Raw genomic sequence first — 18,217 nt, 5'->3', positions numbered from 1 at the left:
CAAGTTTATGCTTCTATGAAAGATTTTAATAGAATACATTTATTCCAGTTACAGAACAACATTGTGAATCTTCTTGAACATGGCTCAAGGAAGATGTTGCAACATCTGGTTAACTTTAAGTAGCCTCATGCCTGAAATTGTCCATTTAAGTATCAACCTAGCAATACTTCATTCAGAATATATGGAAAAACAGTCATTTATCTCAGGTTGACTACTTTGCTATACATTTTAAATAAAATACTGTTAATTTTGCTTTGTCACTTCAAAACAAAAATGCTTGTTAAATAAAAATAAATATGTCATAAAGTATAGAAAAACTGTGGGGCAGCTCTGTGTAGTGCTACATATTCCACAGAAGAAATACAGAGCACACACACACATACACACCCCCTTTCTGTGAAACAATCTGCAGTAAATTTTAACATAGTTGATGTGATGGGTGGCTCATACTTTCTTGTTCGTCACATGGAGTCTGCATGTGATATCTGAAGATGAAATAGTATCTCTTGCACAGTTCAGGGAAGCCAGCAGCCCCAGTCTCCTCTAATGAAGAAATCACCTTTCTTACAGTCCAGAGGCAGCAATGCTTTTTCGCATTTATGGTCTCCTCAGCTCTTCTTCTGCACAGAGAATTGAAGCAGATTTTTTGCCTGTCGTGTTTCATTGGTCTTGGGGAATGACAGGCAGCAACCCTGGCTGCTGACCGGGAGAGAAGAGGTCTCAGCCAAAAAAACAGCCCTTGGAAAGCAGGAATACTGTGCTTGCATGGTGTGACACACCATAGCTATTCCTTCAAGTCATTCATGATTATTATCACAGAGTCACAGAATTATTAAGGTTGGAAAAAACCTCCAAGATCATCTGGTCCAACCATCACTCTACTACCAATGTCACCCACTAAACCATGTCCTAGGTATTATCAATCTTTCTTCTCACAAAGCACACACACTGACCATTTCACAGCTGCCCTAAGACCATTCGTATTAATGAGGTGAAGTGTCATACCTTTTGTGGGGATAACCAGATGACTCAGGTTCAGAATTTTCTAGATAAAATTAGTTTATACTGCTTTATGTTTATCTTCTGAAAAACACTGAGCACTCAGCCACATTTTATTGCAGACTGCTAAGATACAGGCTACTGCTTTACCGACTGCTTCAAAAAGCCATTTGCTGAAGACAGTGTCATATCAGTCGTAACTATTAATTGAGATTTTTTGAATGAGCTTAAAACATATTATGGTGGTGGATATTTGGTAGAGGAAGTTAAAAACGTGATGCACTGATTGTGTGTGCTGGCTAATCCGCATTAGTAACTTTCAGCAAGCACAGTGCAGGCAGGGCAAGAAATGGATGCAGGGAGGAAAAAAGGGGGAAAAAGAACAACCTGAAACCACAAGTTGTCATGGTGTTATTGAAGCAGGTTTGGGGAAATAACAGTGAATACGAGGGTTTATTACAGATTTCATTCTAAAGCTGCAGCCTCCTGTGACTCCCTTCATACCTAAGGCATTCCTGAGTGCTAGGCCAAGGAGGGCAGTCCTGCAGCATACCATCTCTCGACTGTGCCATGACCCAGGGGGGAACTCACATCAGCTTTACAGCCCTGGACAGTGCCAGGAAGCATGTGGCACTGTAAATGAGTTTTAGGGTCTCAGGCAACTGCTCGTCTTGCTGCCAGAGGACACAGGTTATTCACTGTCAAATGCTGGGTTGTTGTATTCCTACACAAGCCACTTTAGATTTCTCACAACTGTGCCTCAGAAGTGATTTTCCATGTTGCTGCACTATATCATCCCCCAGCAAGCTCCGCTCTCCGTTGTCTTTCTTTTTCCTTGAGCAGGCAGTCTTTGATAGCATCTTTGGAAAACTGAGTTTAGAAAATGTTGATATCTAACTAATCTCCTCATTTTGTAAATGCAAATGGTGAATGAGACTGATTTATTCTGAGATAATTTGTGCCTCGTATCTCCTGAAATCAGAATGTTGGGATGTATTGGGCATGTCGTTAATGCTCAGTTTGTTGGAAATGCCCACCAAAAGTCAGCAAATGGTCCCTACATACTGTAATGCCAAAGCTTGCTTGCAAAAAGAACTAATGCTTGTCAGTTTTTTCTTGTCTTACTGCTTGCTTCACTTTTTAAAAGAACAATAAATGAGCCTTTTTTTTTTCCTTAGCATCTGGTAAATAATTTTGGAACACAAAATTCTGTTAAAATATTTGTGAAAATACATCTCAGACACTGCATGAAACACATTATTCCCTTAGAGACAACATCTACATATCTACTGTAAATAATTCACACGACTTTGCTGTAAATACCAGTCTCTTCAAGAATTTTTCATTAAACATTAGGATCCCCCTTTTATTGTCAAGAATTTTAGGCCTCCAAATTATTGTATGCTGAGTTTTCTGATACCTTGGTCATTGTCATTTTTCTGAATGATTGAATGGTGTTTTATATGTGCAGAGTTTTTGGACTTGTAAAGACCTATATCCCAAACATTAGGTGAAAAATGAAATTACTAGAAACTAAAATAATGTTCTAGTCCTTACCAAGTTGTCACTGACACAGTTTTCTTTCTTTAAATCTGAGAGTGATTACATTGTAGCAAAAGTTGGATAAATCTAAACAGTCCCCAACAAAAGAAATCTCTTAAAGTAATGATCTTACCCAACAATGCAATTGCAAAATATTGTACATAGCCCATGAGTACCCCAAAGACCTGGCATTGCCTCTGTATCTTAATGAAGCCGATTGCCAACTAAACCGAAAAGAGCATCCAGAATAACAATGAGGCAGGACACTGAAATATTAATACCTGGTTATCATGGTAATAGATCAGAAGCCGCAGCTGTGGTCATTTGGTGAATGTCTCTGCCTCAGCAGTGTCCACAGGGAAAAGAGCATTGAGGCAAGAGCAGCTTAGAAAAAGGGTGAGGGAGTCAAGCTGGACCATGCAGTTTTTATACTTATAAAGGTTTTAGTGGTTTTTGTTTTGTTGCATTTCTTTTCTTTTTCATCAAATTCTATTTCCTGCTGCTCATTTGTGGTTGTGAGTTGGTAGTGAGTCTGCATGAGTGCGTTTTTGGCAGGCAGGGTCACCAGAGAGGCTGAGATGTGTGTCACTTCTCCTGTCCTTTCAATAGCCAGATGCTGGTGCTGATCTGGAGAGAACTGAGCCACGTGTTGGCCGTGCAGAGGGACTGCAGGAAGCTTTGGTGCATCTGCAAGCACCCGTCTCCGCACCCATCAGCCCCAGGCAGGCGAATGCTGGACTACTGAGTCATCCTGACGACTGGGGATAATGGATTTAATCCCCGTGGTCAAGCAAGGAATCAGGATTACGTACCGTAGTTCCATGTAATTAATGACGAGTGTGTCTTGATACATTTTAGAGAAGCTCTCAGTTCATTGCCTTGGAGTGAAATGCTAGCTGAGCAATGCACCATGCTGAGTTATAAGGCTCGCTTCCTGGCTTGGCTTCTCCTGGAAGTTTTACAGTTGTCATAAAGCACATGAAACAGGAACTCTAACCCCAATTTTATGTTATTTGTGCTCATCAAAAATGTCAGGTTCTAATGGGAAACCCCAAACATTTAAGGACAGCAACAGGCAGCACGAACACATGGCTCCTCCCTATCGCTTTCCCTTCAGAGAACAAGCATTTGTTTTTCAGAGGATTAATATTCAGGTTGGGTAGAATTCACCTTACCTGCCTGGTTCATTTTATGATACAATAAAACCTGATTTATTCTCATTTGGATACGGAGTATATAGCCGTATGAGCATGCGATACTTACAAACAGTTACTTTCCAAGTGGTACAATATAACACCTACTCTCCGAGGTATTTCTGAGGAATGACAAGTGTCACTTGCCAAAGGGAAGAGATAAAAAGCAGTGTTTTGGATCTGAACATTGCGCCTGGAGCTGATGACTAGTTATGCTGATACCTGTTCAGTTCTTCAGCCTAAAAAAAAAAAAAAAAAGCAGACTACTAGGCTGATTTCTCAATGAACTTTTCTGAGTCCAATAAACCTATCTCTCTCTTTATGCTTTGCTTACAGAATGGTCTTATCGTTGCCTGTTACCAGGGGTATGTGGATATTGTAATAGCCTTATCACAATGCCCTCACCTTGATGTGAACTGGCAGGACAACGAGGGGAACACGGCCCTCATCACGGCTGCGCAGGCAGGTAAGGTTCTTTGCCTTGCCTCTTGTACAGGGTCTTAGGAGAAACGTGTGTTGTGACTATTATTTCCAGTATTTTTTTCTCTTCAACTAGTCCATAGTAAAAAGCAAAAAGCCCTTCTTATACAGCCTCAGCAGGACTCAGTGTCGACCAGTGCTGATTCTATCACAGACCGGCTGTATTGACATCAGCCGTGTTAATCCTGATGCAGACTGGAGTGAGAGCAGAGCTTGTCTCCAGGCTGTCTTTTATCCCACCCAGCGTGGTGATATTCTGTCAGCAAGTGTAACAGATCGCATACGTGCAGGGGGTGCTCCCTAAAGCAGTACTGGCTCTAAGTGCACATACACAATGCAATCTGCCGATTATCTCTGTTAAAACTGTGACAATGAATGTTAAGCCTTTCAGCAAAGCTCTAGCTTTCTTTTCCAAGTGGTAACAAAACGCTGAAGCATATGGATTAGGAAAAATCTGAGCGCGGGGGCTATCCCTTTGTAGTCTGAAAGCTATCCCCCGGGCCTGCCTGGCTCTGTGTCCACGGGTTGCTTTCCTTCACTCAAGTGTGCTCCTCAAAGGCACTGTGTAAGGACTGCACACCGAGTCTTTACCATTTCTTCTCACAGATGAAGAATTTGGGAGATCATTGGAAGTAGCATTCCCTCCCAGAGCCTGCCTGTTCTTCTCTGGCTGGAAGGAGGAAACAAATTTCTGTCAGACAGCGCCAGTGGACATTACAAGATTGGAGTGCTTAGGGTTTGATTTTAACTCAGTAATATTGCCACTAAGAATTTCCACTTAGTAACTAAACTTTGCTCTGTGTTGTACCAAAAAGTGAACAGTGCTGAAGATGTCACTACGAGACAGGTCTTAAACACTGGAGGAAATAATAGCAACCAGAGTTGTCACGTTTCTGGCAAAGCCATGGGTATAGCAGTTCTCTAAAGAAAGCAGAGAAGTCTCCAAAACTCTCGTCTACTTCTATTTGGCTGCCTAACATGAATCTGGACTATAAAAGGTTTAACATTAATACCAACTCCTTCCTGACCCTTATAACTCATGCTAATAAGCTCAGAATTAATCCGGGGGGCTGACATTGACCTGACTCTGCCTGCCAGCACTTGCTATTGATTCCCAACGCAACTGGAAACAACTGCAGTCAGCAGAAGCTTATGCAAACTCCTAACAACTGGGATGTTTTCCCCCGCCTGCAATAATCCCCAGCTCTGGCGTTGACACCAGTTATTTCATTCATTATCATAAGATACTGCTGTAGCATTAGTACAGATTACCATGTGGTTAACGTTGCAATCAGAGGAGCTGCAGCGTGCTAGATGCTGCTTAATTACTGCTGAGCCTTAAGTATTAACACCGAGCAGTGTGTTGTAAAGAACCGAAGGCAAAGTCTGTACGATCTGTCCTTTAGTGGTGGGTTTATTCAATTTTTACTCATAGGCCATAGAAATAATAATATTTCTGCAAAATAAATTATTCACAGAGATCACTGCTATTTGTGACAAAAATACTTTTTTTTGTTTGTTTGTTTTTCTTGTGGAAAGTCTAGTAGCAAACCCCCATTCTTTCAGTTAATTGCAAGATGATATCAGGTGTTTTCAGAGAGCACTTCTGGTTTTGTTATGATGCTCTTCTCAGCTGGCCCATCACTGACGGTCTGACCCCAGAAAGCAGCTTTGGGGTGGGAAGAGGCCACGGTCCTGTGGGATTCTTCTGTGGGCTTCAGGGGCTGCATCTGCACAAGAGGGCACAGGTAGTGGGGAGACTGCAGGGAAGCCTCTTGACTTTCGCCAGAGGAGTTTAAAATCCACACTTGCTTATGCAGGTTCGTGGCTGCCTAGACATGCTGCTCCAACCTAGATGGCAGATTGAAGCAAACAGAATTATTTTAAAGACCAGCTGAAGTCTCAGAAGATAATTGAATTCAGCTCCTTATACCCATCTGCTTTTGATGACTTCAGATTCACATCTTTCAAAGAACCAATCTTAAACTGAAGGTCTTCTGCATGGGCTGACCTGAAAAAAAGTAGTCTGGAGGGATCAGTGGAAAGCAGTAGGTTCTTAATAAGCTGATTAGTACAGAAAAATAACCACAAACAAAGCACTTAACTTCACGTGTCAATTTCAGTTTGGTAACTCAGTCTGCTTGCTTGCCCTTCTCAGTATTTCTTACAGACTTGGGATGCTTTCTCAAAGGGAGCTTGCCCTTCAAAGCTGAAAGTTTGTTGCAGCCTGCAGGGGATGGTGCCCAGAAATGGGTGCTAAAGCAGAAGCAAAGTCACCTCGTGGCAATACGAGGGCAGCATGGAAAAAATGGGAGATTGATGCAAATGAGTGAATGGAATAACAAGAAGTGGAAAGAGAGGAAGGAAGGGAAGTGGTAACAAAACAAAACAAAACAAAACAAACAAAAAAGAAAAAAAAAAAAAGAAAAGGAAGGGAAATTACATTAATTAGAATCTGCTGATTCTCAGTCTTTTCATGAGGACATAGTTACATCAGTGGCAACCTATGATAATTGGTATGTACTGGTATTTACAGAGAGGGGTTTATTTGCTCCCTTTTAAAGTATAGATGTTATATGATACAGGAACCAGTTTGGGACAGGCTGCAGCTCTTCAAACACAAAATCACAAAGTAACCCAATCTCTTTTCATTAACGAAGACATGAGAACACAACCACCTAAAGCACACAGATCATAAAAGATTGGGTTCCATCTATCCCCCAGAAAGCATTCACTGCTCAGAGACCACACACAGTCTGTGAGAGAGCATCTTCCTCACGACGCAGATTATCCTTCTGCCTGTATTACACAGATTATTAGGTAGTATTGTATTCATTATATGCATTTCTTCTTTGGCAGCAATTAAGCGATTTAAGCTATTACAGACATCTGTGCTGATCCCTAAATGTGTCTCGCAGGGCAAAGAACTGTGCCCTTAGCACGCCGGTTCTGCCAGGGGGTAGATCAGGCTGGCAGACAGCAGGAGCCTGATCCGAATTCAGTACGACCGGACTGGCTGAGGCCACGCTCATTTATTTTAGAGCTGCAAACAGCTTTCAGAGTAGGCTTTAAATCATTGAAGGCTCACCTGGTTTACGATTTAGATACGCGCTTTTGGTTCCTGCAAATGCAGGAGAACTGAAGCAAACGTTGTGGCCTTAAATCAAAAGCATATGACACAGTTTGAACAAGAACTTGGCAGCTCTGAGTTTTGCTTTGAATTTGATATTTGTTTGAACTTGAAATTTGAAGCAAACCTCAGAGGACAGAGACTTCTGCAGATTGAAACTGAAACGGTTTTCAGGAACCCTCGTGACATGAAACTTCTGAGAATCACGAACCTCTTTTTTCCCTTTCCCTTTCCCTTTCTCTCTCTCTTTTTTTTTTTTTTTTTTATTTATTTTTTTTATTTTGATGCTGAGTTTTGTTTTTTATTCTCTCCATATCATATGAGGCCATCTGTAGTCCGCTGGAGAGTTTTGCATGAACAAGGCCTCTCAGGATTGACTCTCAGGGATCACCCTAGATTTGCAAAACATCTCTTAATGCAGCTATGGTTTTGGCAAAGGGAAGAACATCTTTAATAATGTAATAAGTGCTGAAAAATCTTCCTTTTTTATTATTTCTCCTTGTTTCAGTTCCTGTCTCTGATTATTGTGGTTGAAAAACATTATTTCAGCTGTTCCAAAACCATCCTGAAGCATGCTGTCCGTGGACAAAATACAGCATGTCCTGCAAAACAGTGCGGGAACAAAGATTCTCCTGGTAGTAACTGATATCCTGTCAGGATTTGGTCTCACGCCATAAAGTCAGTGAAGCTGAAGCCTCTGTGTTGAGTAAGCAGGACTGGGTCACTTGATCCTGCCATGAACCCAGATCACTTTTGCTTTGCTCAGTTTGCTGTATCTTTACGTTTCATTTGCATCAAACTGGGAGCTCTTCACCTGATTTTCCCTGACTCTGGCATTGTTAAACTGATCTCTGCTATCTCCACATGTGCTCAAGTTTCAGCAGTTTCCAGCTATGCAGCAAGGTAGCAGAGTCCAGCAAATTCTAGGAGACCAAGAGCAACACCTAGGAAATAAATTAATTGGTAAAGGTTTTCTTAACTTGTTTTCCAGAGTGCAGGACTGTGCTGGAACAAAGCAATGGCTGATGAATTCTGCACCAGGTGTGATACCACAGACTTTAAAAATCATCCTGTATGAATTATAATCTGCTTCAGTTACATTTGTAGATGAATTTGAGTGACATGCATCACAGAATATTCAGCTGGACTGCAGAGTGAGATGAGAGAATATTTTTACAGCTCCTAGTAATTAAATTGTGATTGTTGCAGCTGCCTGACAGCCTGCATTATTTTATAAAGCATCAAAGCATCATAAAATGAATGACAAGTGAGGGAAAAGCTGGTTTGGATGACTCATAACGGCACTAGATATTTTTTCCTGTTCTGATAGTCCAACTATAATGGCTTGATGTTTTAATTGGTCTTCCCACCATCTAGCCAGAGACACCTACAACTACTTGCTACACCCTTGCTGACACCAGTTATCTGGGCTCACAAGGCACGTGACAAAAAAAATGTGTGGGACACAAAGCAATGTATTTCTTTGTCTAATATCAGGCCCGTAATGGTTTGTTAGTAGTATTGGCAGGAACCACCACAAGTGATTGCGTCTTAATGGAGCACTGTGAAGGAAAGGCTCAAATTTGCCAGAGGAGTGAAAATGCTGAATCTTTGCAACCACTTTCCCAGGGGATAGGCAGTACTACCCATTGATTCAAGAAACGGAGGCCCCTTGCAATCTCAAAGTGACGACTTCTGGCCTTTAATCATTCCTTTACCTCAGAATGATTTGCAGAGAGAAGGACCCCCCACGGAGAGCAATTTGAGGGAAGGTGGGAGCCCAGGTTTCTACGCTCCTATCCCAACACTCTTGCCACAAGACAGTGCCATCTAATGCTAAAGCTAGTGACTGCAATGATCAGAAAAGGACACAAGGAAAACAGATCTCATTAATTGCCTTAATTTTTAAAGTTTCCAAACCTGCAGGATTGATTTTTGGTTTTGCCTTGAGACTGCCTCTTAATTCTGTGGTGGATTTTCTCTGTTATTTTTCATTTCTTTAAAGGGCACATAACCATTACAAACTACTTGCTGAACTATTTTCCCGGGCTTGACATTGAGAAGAGGAACGTGTTTGGATTCACAGCACTGATGAAATCTGCAATGCAGGGACGAACAGAATGTGTGAAAGCCTTGATGTTGGCAGGTATGCAAAGCACTTTGCTGCTTCTTCTTCATCATCTACCTGTAAATACTAGACAGTCACACACAAGCAACAACAAAAATTGCCTCTTGATGTGTTTTTCTGAGAGGTGTGGTGCAGCCTTGCCTGGAAATGGGTGCAGACTTTAATGAAACTGTAGACCAGGAGGTGAAGCCACATGCTGCAGGTGGAAGAGAGCTCTGCTTGTCTGTGAACCCTCATCCGTGAACTCTCCAGGTGCTCTCGGTGCCAGATTTATTGTCTCCAGGACAGGTCAGGGAATGTGATCGCTGAGATTTATAGATGGTGAGCTAATGAAATTTGTGACACACCTGGGAAAGACATGCAGATCTCTTGCTGCCAGCTGCTGTGGGTGTGATGGTGCACAGGTGGGTGGTGGTAGTGTCACCATGGGGCCTCGTGGCCAGACCTACACCTCTCCCTCCAGCTGTGGAGTAGGGAGATTTGGGTGCAGGGTTCATACCCCACCAGGGATGGGAAAAAAATGGGAAATTTGGCAATACAGGGAGAAAACTCTCTTTCTAGCCCCTCTACAGATCTGAGTTAGGTCTCAAGTTTTATGAGTAATGGTACCAGCAAGTCTGTACCAGCTGCAGGTAAGGAATCACAGCACAGAGAGTGAGGAGGTCCGTCTCTGCCCACCTGCCTCTTTGCATCTGGGAACAGGAAATACGTTTCTTGTCATTGGCCCTGGACTTTGCAGCTGAATTTCCAGCTGTAGTCGGGGTGAAGTGAAGAGCTCCTGGAGAGGAAACCTGGAAGGGTCAGAGACATTGGGGCAACACCCCCTACAGGAGCAGTACCAGACCCCTGGCAGGGCTGCACAGTACCCTTTAGCCACAATATTGGATGCTTTTTTTTGTGTTATTAATATATAAATTATTAGTTCATGAGTATGAAAGTGTTTTGGCATACTTTATTTTATTACGATTGCAGGTATTTGGCACAAATCAAATTTTATGGACATGGTAATAGATAACATATGAACATCATTGCTATTTAGACCAAAAATCCTACAGGTCGATTTCATTGTAGACTGAGATGTTGATCGGGTGTTTTTTTTCAGCTGTTTTGCTGTCACAGAAGTCTAACCCTTCATAATTTGAGTGTTTTAAGTAGAAGGCATTTGTCAAGCATAGTGGTATTACTTTCATCCATTTTCATAATATCCAGTTTATAGATGTTGATATGGCACAGAAAATGCTTGAATGATATGGTAACTGACATTATTTTCTGCAAGATCCTCTAGCTTCTTACACTGGAATCAAGGTTTTGGAGTCAGATCAGTCACTTTGGAGTTGAATTTTTATGAATAAAAGTTATAAAATTACCTTTAGAGCTAGAGCACTGCTAGACACAGATGCAGTTTCTGGACTAATATCTGATTTGTGCAGATGCTAGTTCAGAATTTTCCAGTGGCTGCTATAAGTTATCACTTAAAATGAAACTTCAGTCACCAGACCTTAAAACTTATCAAATTGACCTGACAGTGTCATGGCTTTCTATTACTATCACTGGAGATCTGTTGGAAACTTGTTCCTTCTGTTTTGGTCACTAGAAGCTATTTTACAACCTTTCAATTTTTTATAGAACTCAGTCCCAGTTATTAGATTTCTTGTACAAAAAGTATCAATATCAAAGTTGAATGTATGGTTGCTGACTCTGTCATCTGGATAGACACCTTCTCTTTTTCATGTTACTTAAGCAAACAGAAGAGTGGGAAGAACAAACTTTCAGCCAGCCAGAAAATAGGTTTGTTAGCCTCCTATCTGGCTTACCTACAGAAAGTTATATTGGGCTGTTTGTTCATTAGGTATAGTGAGGATAGATACATTGGCTAAAGAGTAAAGGATTAATATACTCCAAATTTCTATAGTGCAGTTTACTTACATGTTTAAGTGAGTATTTTGTGGGTTCATACATTTTCAGCTTAAAATTGGGGCCACAAAGGAAATATGGCAAATTGCCTGCACCCCTTTTAATATCCAATTACTGTTTAGCATTGTATAGTCTGGAGAAATGTAGGGAGGGAGCAGCTCATTCAGAATGGATTTAGACTCAGTATGGGGCTGAAGGGAACTGAGTGACTGCCAGCAATAAAGTGCTAGGTTGCTGAAAAAGGTGAAATAAATCATTACTGAAAGATTTGGGGAAAAATCAGTTTCACAAATAAAACAACCCCTCAGGTTCTAGTTAAATTCTATGTTAAAAGGTAAGAATAGTTGGAAATATAGGGGGAAAACACCCGTAATCAGCCACAGGCCTATTGCAGAACCTATGCCTGTTGTACAGACACAAAAACAAGTATGTGTCTTGAGAAAAAGAAAAGAGAATCAGGCAGTTTTTAACCCCAGTATCTGCTTAATGGCTTGGGTAAAATCTCTGTTTTCTGGCACCTACTTAGGGCCATGCAGGAGGTCAGTAAAGAAAAATAACTCACCTTTCCAGCTGCCTAAGTAGGATTTAACAGTCAGACGGAGCAGAGGCAGCAGCAGAGTGTGACAGATGGCTGGAGCTGGATTTTCAAAGTGACTGCTCTTCCCAAAACTTGTGCTCCTGGAGGGTAGCCAAGGTCAATCACTACACCACGAAGATGTGCTGAGACACTTGGCCATAATGTCTGCTCTTTCAAAGCAAACTGTTGAAACACGTGGATTTGCTGTTTGGGAATGCAAAGCGAGTAAGAGAGGACCCGAGCCGCTCGCTCGCGGGCAGTTTGTCACAGGCTGCTGCACGGCCAGGGCCGCAGCGCTGCCAGCAGCCAGCCAGAGAGCCCGGGCAGGAGCGCAGAAATGCCAGCCATAACTCACCACACGAGACCCATCGTGATCTCCAGTGTACACTGAGTGCTGCTTTAGTAAAGCCACTGGAGTGGCAGTGGATCTAGAGACTGGGCTTTAAATACTGTGTGTGAAGCAGCTCGGTGACAGACGCCTGTCTTTCTGAGCTCTCCCGCTCCCTGTCATTAAACTCCGCTCCCCCCTGGGAAAGCTGTCCTATGCTTTTGCTTTCTTCTTTTTGGTCTGATGCCTATTCCTAAGCCATGTGCTGTCTTGGGACCTGAGTCTGAGGAATATTCTGGAGCTAAGAGCTCCCTAACCCAAAGCCCTGCTTCTTGCAGGTCTTCTGAGCTACCATGTGTGAGCCTCTGTGCCGAAAAGGCCCTGCTCCGCTCTACCCCTGTCCTGCTGAGCAAGCCCAGCAATGCTTCTTAAGCACATGCAGTGGTGTTTGGCATTTCCAGGCCCACCGCAATCCTTTCAGAGGGAACAGAGAGGGGCTCAAGCCCCCACAATCACACTGAGTGTTGTCTGAAGGGAATCGCAGAGCTGATCTTTAAGTTCTCCCTTTCCCTGGACCCTTTGGCATAGCAAGGCCAAACAAAAGGGGCCTGGTTGCCTATCAGGAAACACACTAGGATCTGATGGGGGGTCTGAGATGGAGAGCTGAAACTGTAGCTGTCTAGTTAATATTTAAAAAGGGACAAGACTATTCATGTCTTGTGCAGGTGACACGTTCTGTTGAGTGACACCTTTGTTTAGAAACGCCTCTGGATTTGTACAGAAAATCAATACCACTGTAGTAAATCACGCCTTAGAGAGATTTCGTGATACAAGTTACAAAGTCAGCATTGATTTTTGTTGAAAGATCAGGATTTCCATACTCTGTACTATTGTTTCCCTACATAAAGTTTCCAAAATGCCTGGGGACACATCTGTCAGGGATCAGCAAGTGTGGGCCTCACCTCAAAGGAAGGTGAGCCAAGGGTGACGGCAAGGCACACAGAGGAGGCTCTAGCTTCACCAACAAAGGTGCTTCTTTAAGAAATTGGGTGGGTCTGGTGACAACAACCAGGGTCAGCCTGTACTGCTGTGACTGCCAGGCAGGCCTGTGGTGATGAGGCAAAACCATAGGGTCAAAGCCTGAGATCAGACCAGGAGCCAAGCCAGCAAGGCACAAGACCAGAGACAGCTGCAACACAGCTCAGGCAAGAGCTGAGAGTCCGAGCTTGAATGCTGCCACCAAGCAAAGACAGGGAGCCCCCAGTGACACTTCTCACAGCACTTTCTCACACAGCTCGTTTTTGTTTGGGACTCATCCAGGGTGCCACAGCTGCAGCATATCAGAGCTGGCACTTATTTTTCTTGAAGATAATGTTAAACAACTGTCTTCACCTCTTGCCCGTTTACAACCAGAGCATACTGTTCCTTAAAACATGTATTTGGACCCAGTTCCTTTAGCTACTATTTTTCCCTCAGTAAATCTATGCCCTTTATGTGTACAACAAAGAAACCTCTTCCACATAGTTTGCCATGTTTCCAGGCAGCTCTAGTGGGAAGGAGTGCAGACACGGGCAAGTGTTAAGAAGGGAGCAGGAAAAGTGGCTAGCCTGAACGGAGAGAGACAAGGATAGGAAATTTGGGTAGGGTGGGTTCAAAAACAGGCTAGTGAACTGGAAGGACACGTTTTTGTGTGCCTTTTTCCATCCTTCCCTCATTGGTTTCTCTGTCACTTCTGCTGTAGTGAATGTCTTCAAACCCAGCTGCCTTTGAGCTCTCACAATCCTTTCTTGTCTCCACAGCTAATGAACTCTATGACTTGATTACATCTTTCTCTTCTCTGCCTCCTTCCAGACTGGGTCAGACTTGACTCTTTGAAGTGCTTTCTGTTGTAGCAGTCATTTCAAACTTCACTTAAACTACATTTAAATCAAGATCAACTTATTTGCTTAGGGTGACACCTTCTATCCATGGCCCAATCCGAGAAAAATAGTTTATCATGATATTTCTGTCTCTGCACACTTCTGTCTCCCAAAGCAATCTGACATAATGTCTTTTCTTTCATGCCAAGATCTGTGTAGGTCAGTTATGTGTTGGATGTTTGAGAATGGTGCTGCAGCTGGCAGAGAAGCCCATCAAGAAGCCAAAAGTTGTAGCCTGATCATATTTTAGCTTAAACCTTTTTCAATATACTCAAGTTATCTACATTGCCAGTGATACATATAAACCAAAATTGAATATGAAAGTGCTCAGAAGTATGGGAAGTTTCATTAATTAACAGTATTTGTTTTTCTTTTCCTTGAGGGGCAAATGTTCACTCAACTGACCCAAGCCGTGGGCTGACTTCGTGGGAATGGGCTTGTTATACGGGAAGATCAGAATCTGCCTTCATCATGCAAAAGCTGATGGATAGACCATGCCCAGAACAGTTATGTGATCAATACAAACCAGAATGGCCAAAGATGAAGGAACTCCTTGCCAAGGCTGCGGAGCCAAAGACCTGTTTGCAGAGGATTTCTGAGTGCATGAGATCAGCTGTCTCATTCCGGGTTTTCCATGGTCCAGAAGAAGACGGGGTCCTTGATCACATGGTGAAGGTGACCACAAGCTTAGGCAGCCCGTTCATTGCTCTGTCATGCAGGACTGTGTGCCCAGGAAGCCCACCTGCTGTGGGAAAACGCAGACTGGCTGTGCAGGAAATCCTTAGGAAGCAGAGAGCCGAGGAGATCCGATCCCTGGACAAAGATCACGTTAGCAGCTATGAGAAATTATTTCAGAACTCCAAAATCACATTGATCCCCAAGAAGAAGGACCGGCGAGCCAGTCTGCAGCCTGTCAGCCTTGCAGTGTCTCAAGTGAACACTATAGCCACCAGGAAAACAAGCCTCTTGCCGCTCCACCTGCTCAGACGGAGCAGCGTGAGACCAGGATTTGTCATCCCCAAAGTCCGTATCAGCAAGGCTCCTCCGCCCACCTTCCAGCCAGAAAAGGCAAGAAGGAGGAGCAGTGCTAAAGACGACCCCTATTTGCAGATTCCTAAATGGAGGTACAAGGAGCTAAAAGAGGAGCGGAAGAAGGCAGAGGAACTGGAGAAGAAAAGAGCCGAAGAGGCTCAAAAACAGAGGCAGGTGTCTCCTGCCAGATCCAGGACCTGATTTAACGGCAGTGAGGAAGGTTTGAGAGCCATTAGTCTTGTTATCTGAGCAAGATAGCAGACTGCGTGCCATCATGCATGCCTGCTGTTGCTGGAGCTGGAATACTGAGCGATGGCCTTTACAGTGCATAAACAGGGCAAGGGCTACGCCTCGGCGTGTCTGATCATGGACGTGAAGGTACTTTGGGGTGGGAGACAGAAAAGTTTACCTGTCTGCTCCTGATCGGAAGCTTAAGAGGTGCCGTCCTTTTATGGTTTCCTTTTTTCCAGTTCCAGGTGAATGACAGAGGAGCAGCTTGAAAAACAACACGTGTGAAAGGATCATATTTTGCATTTGTTCGTTTTGCAATGGAGAAAATTAAGGAGTTGTGCTTTTGACATTAGATGTTTTTCCTCTCCTTGTATAGGTAGACATATTTCAAAGTTTTATAGTAATAAGGAAGAGTTTAAAATACACCACAGAGTCTCAGTGGGCAGTGAAAATCCAATCCTATAATTGTTTTGAATATACCAAGCACTTTATATTATATTAATACAGTAATCAAAGTTTAAGACAGTCTAGGTATTAAACTGTACAGCCCTATGTGGTCTGTATGGATACAATTCTTAATGATATTGTTTTGTTGAGTATAAAAAAGGGCTGTATGTGAAATATTTCTATAGTTGAGGTATTTGCATCCTCTGCAGATATAAATCAGGGGCAAGGACTGATTTCTTCAGAGCAACAGAGAAGCTGAACTAATTTTTGTATGCCACAGCCACCTAACATTTGCCTCCCCCATTAAGTTTCCCTGAATCCACCATCTGTTGTCTCCTCTTCAGTCTCAGGGATTTCTTTGTCTTTGCATTTAACTGTGAAATGAGGGAGATGGTGAACCACAGGTGGGCTTTTTTTTTTTCTTTATATTTAAATTCCTATTTAAAAAATAAAACAAAACCACTAGGCTTATTGTGAGTGTCTACTTTAGGACCTTTTTGCATTATAGCCAGGACAGAATAATGATGCAACTTCTGGAAATTCAAGCAATTTTCCGAGCTATCAAGTCTAGCCATATGCTATGAAAATCCAGTCAGTATCAGGCAGCTCAGCCACTGATGTTTGGAAACCATGGCCGGATTCATTGTGAGCTTTGATATTATGCACCTGGGTGCCCACAGAGGGCAGGACACTACTCCCCTTTCTCAACACTGGAAGAAAACACTTCTTGGCACTGAAGGTAAAGCAGGAATGGACCATGATGGTCCACAGTAAAAGACTGCCACATCAGACATCCTGTCCCAGACCCTGAAGCCCACTGGATATGTGGGGACACACTGTCCTCAAGACTGTGAAAGCCATTCTCCCATACCCAGATGTGATCTAAATTGTTGGGTTGGCCAGAACAGCACATTGTGCTTATGGAAACACATTGTCTAAACTTGCTGCTTAGTTAAAAAAATAAAAATAAAAAAATAGAAAAAATAATAAAGCACATTCATAACGGTGGAGTTCAAAAGCAAAAAGCAGATGCTACAGTAAATGGCCATATTTTTGCTCAGGCTTTGCTCCTGTTTGATAAGAAATGGGCTGTGGTGTGCTCTCCTCATGGGGTTGCTCTGCTGGAGCCCAGGCTGACCACAGCTGCTGCTCTGACCAGCTTCTTCCAACAATTAAATACAGAGAAAACATTTACACCCTTCACTCCCACAGCACAAAGGCTGGCCAGAGTCTCAATGAACGTGTAAAGAAACTGTACGTGTCATGGCAGAAATAAATTCAATCGATTGCAAACTGGTGCCCAGGCAGGTATTGCCAGCTAGCAAGGCTGGGGTCAGGTCTCCACAGAGGTTACAGCAGACTCGTGAAACAAGGATTTTCCACAGATCCTGTTCTTTGTACATCTTGCTGGAATAGCTGTGCAGGCTCGTCTGCTTTACCAGATAGCCCTCCAGCCGAGGGCTGATGGAATAAGCATCCTGCTAATAAACCTCTCCAGCACTATGAATATAAAGAGGATTTTGGTCTGCGACTGCATCAGGTCTGTGCAATTCACAGGCACTAATGTTGTAATGGGTTTTCTGTGACCGGAATATAAGGTAGAAGCTGAAGCCATTTCTCTGGAGGGTAAGAAGATGCCCTTTTAGCCATCGGTGGCAGAGATGTCAGGATGGATTTTGATGTGGTACACCGTGTTGAGTGGTTTAACTACTAATTTCTGCTTACTGCCAGCCCAGTGTACTTAAGAGTTAGCATTCGGATTCAGTGTCAGAAAGCAACCTGTGCTGCAGGGGAATTTGCACTCTCAGGACCACTTGCAGGGGACACGCACTTGCCAGGTGCTCTCAGGGATTACCATACGGTGTGTTAGATACAGGGGCTGAAAATGAAGCCTGTTTTCTAACCCTTTGTACTTCACTGTGTAAATGTGTATAAATACGTGGTGTTTCCATTAAAAGAGGCACAAGCTGTTGAACTTATCTGGTGACCTTATTCTTCAGAGAGCAGTGGGGAAGCCGCCTGCCACTCCTCGGTGCAGGGGAGCAGGGAGGGGCAGGGGCACAGCTACCAGGCGGTGGAGGAGGAGAGAGAGGCCCCTGGCACGAGCTTGGCAGCTCCAAATGACATCTCGTTGGGTGAAATGCAGAGGTGACACCCTCTGATAGGTGTCTGTGTTTCTTCAAAGCCCCAAAGAAAGGAGCCTGGGCAGTTTTTTGGATGCTCAGGAAGGTCCCAGCCTGTCCCCTCACGCTGCTTCTGAGCCTGCTGTGGCCAGACCCAACGACCACCAGCAGCAG

General features: G+C 43.3%; 1 protein-coding gene and 1 long non-coding RNA gene across 5 annotated transcripts in view; one reads left to right on the top strand and one right to left on the bottom strand.

The window, feature by feature from the left end:
- Positions 1-17,899, top strand: part of ANKRD33B (ankyrin repeat domain 33B) — a 41,069-nt gene extending 23,170 nt beyond the window's left edge. For 2 of the 3 annotated variants that reach the window (XM_068671000.1, XM_068670999.1), the window contains exons 2-4: positions 4,071-4,200; positions 9,350-9,490; positions 14,593-17,899. In XM_068671000.1, coding sequence (XP_068527101.1) covers positions 4,071-4,200; positions 9,350-9,490; positions 14,593-15,443 — 1,122 coding nt within the window. In that variant the 3' untranslated portion in view covers positions 15,444-17,899. The remainder of the gene's footprint in view (positions 1-4,070; positions 4,201-9,349; positions 9,491-14,592) is intronic. The other variant, XR_011092760.1, reaches the window with a different exon arrangement.
- Positions 5,611-12,395, bottom strand: LOC137850706 (uncharacterized). 2 transcript variants are annotated; one of them, XR_011092762.1, is made up of 3 exons: positions 12,319-12,395; positions 11,949-12,167; positions 5,611-6,065 (listed from the first exon to the last, which is right to left on the bottom strand). It is a non-coding gene; the product is annotated as an uncharacterized lncRNA (long non-coding RNA). The 2 variants fall into 2 exon arrangements; XR_011092761.1 differs by having other exon boundaries at positions 11,949-12,369.
- Positions 17,900-18,217: the final 318 nt, after the last annotated feature.

The sequence above is a fragment of the Anas acuta genome, chromosome 2 (genome assembly GCF_963932015.1).
Source record: "Anas acuta chromosome 2, bAnaAcu1.1, whole genome shotgun sequence".
NCBI classification, from domain to species: Eukaryota; Metazoa; Chordata; class Aves; order Anseriformes; family Anatidae; genus Anas; species Anas acuta.
The sequence above is the reverse complement of the archived record's forward strand: the minus strand, read 5'-3'. Positions and strand labels throughout refer to the sequence as shown.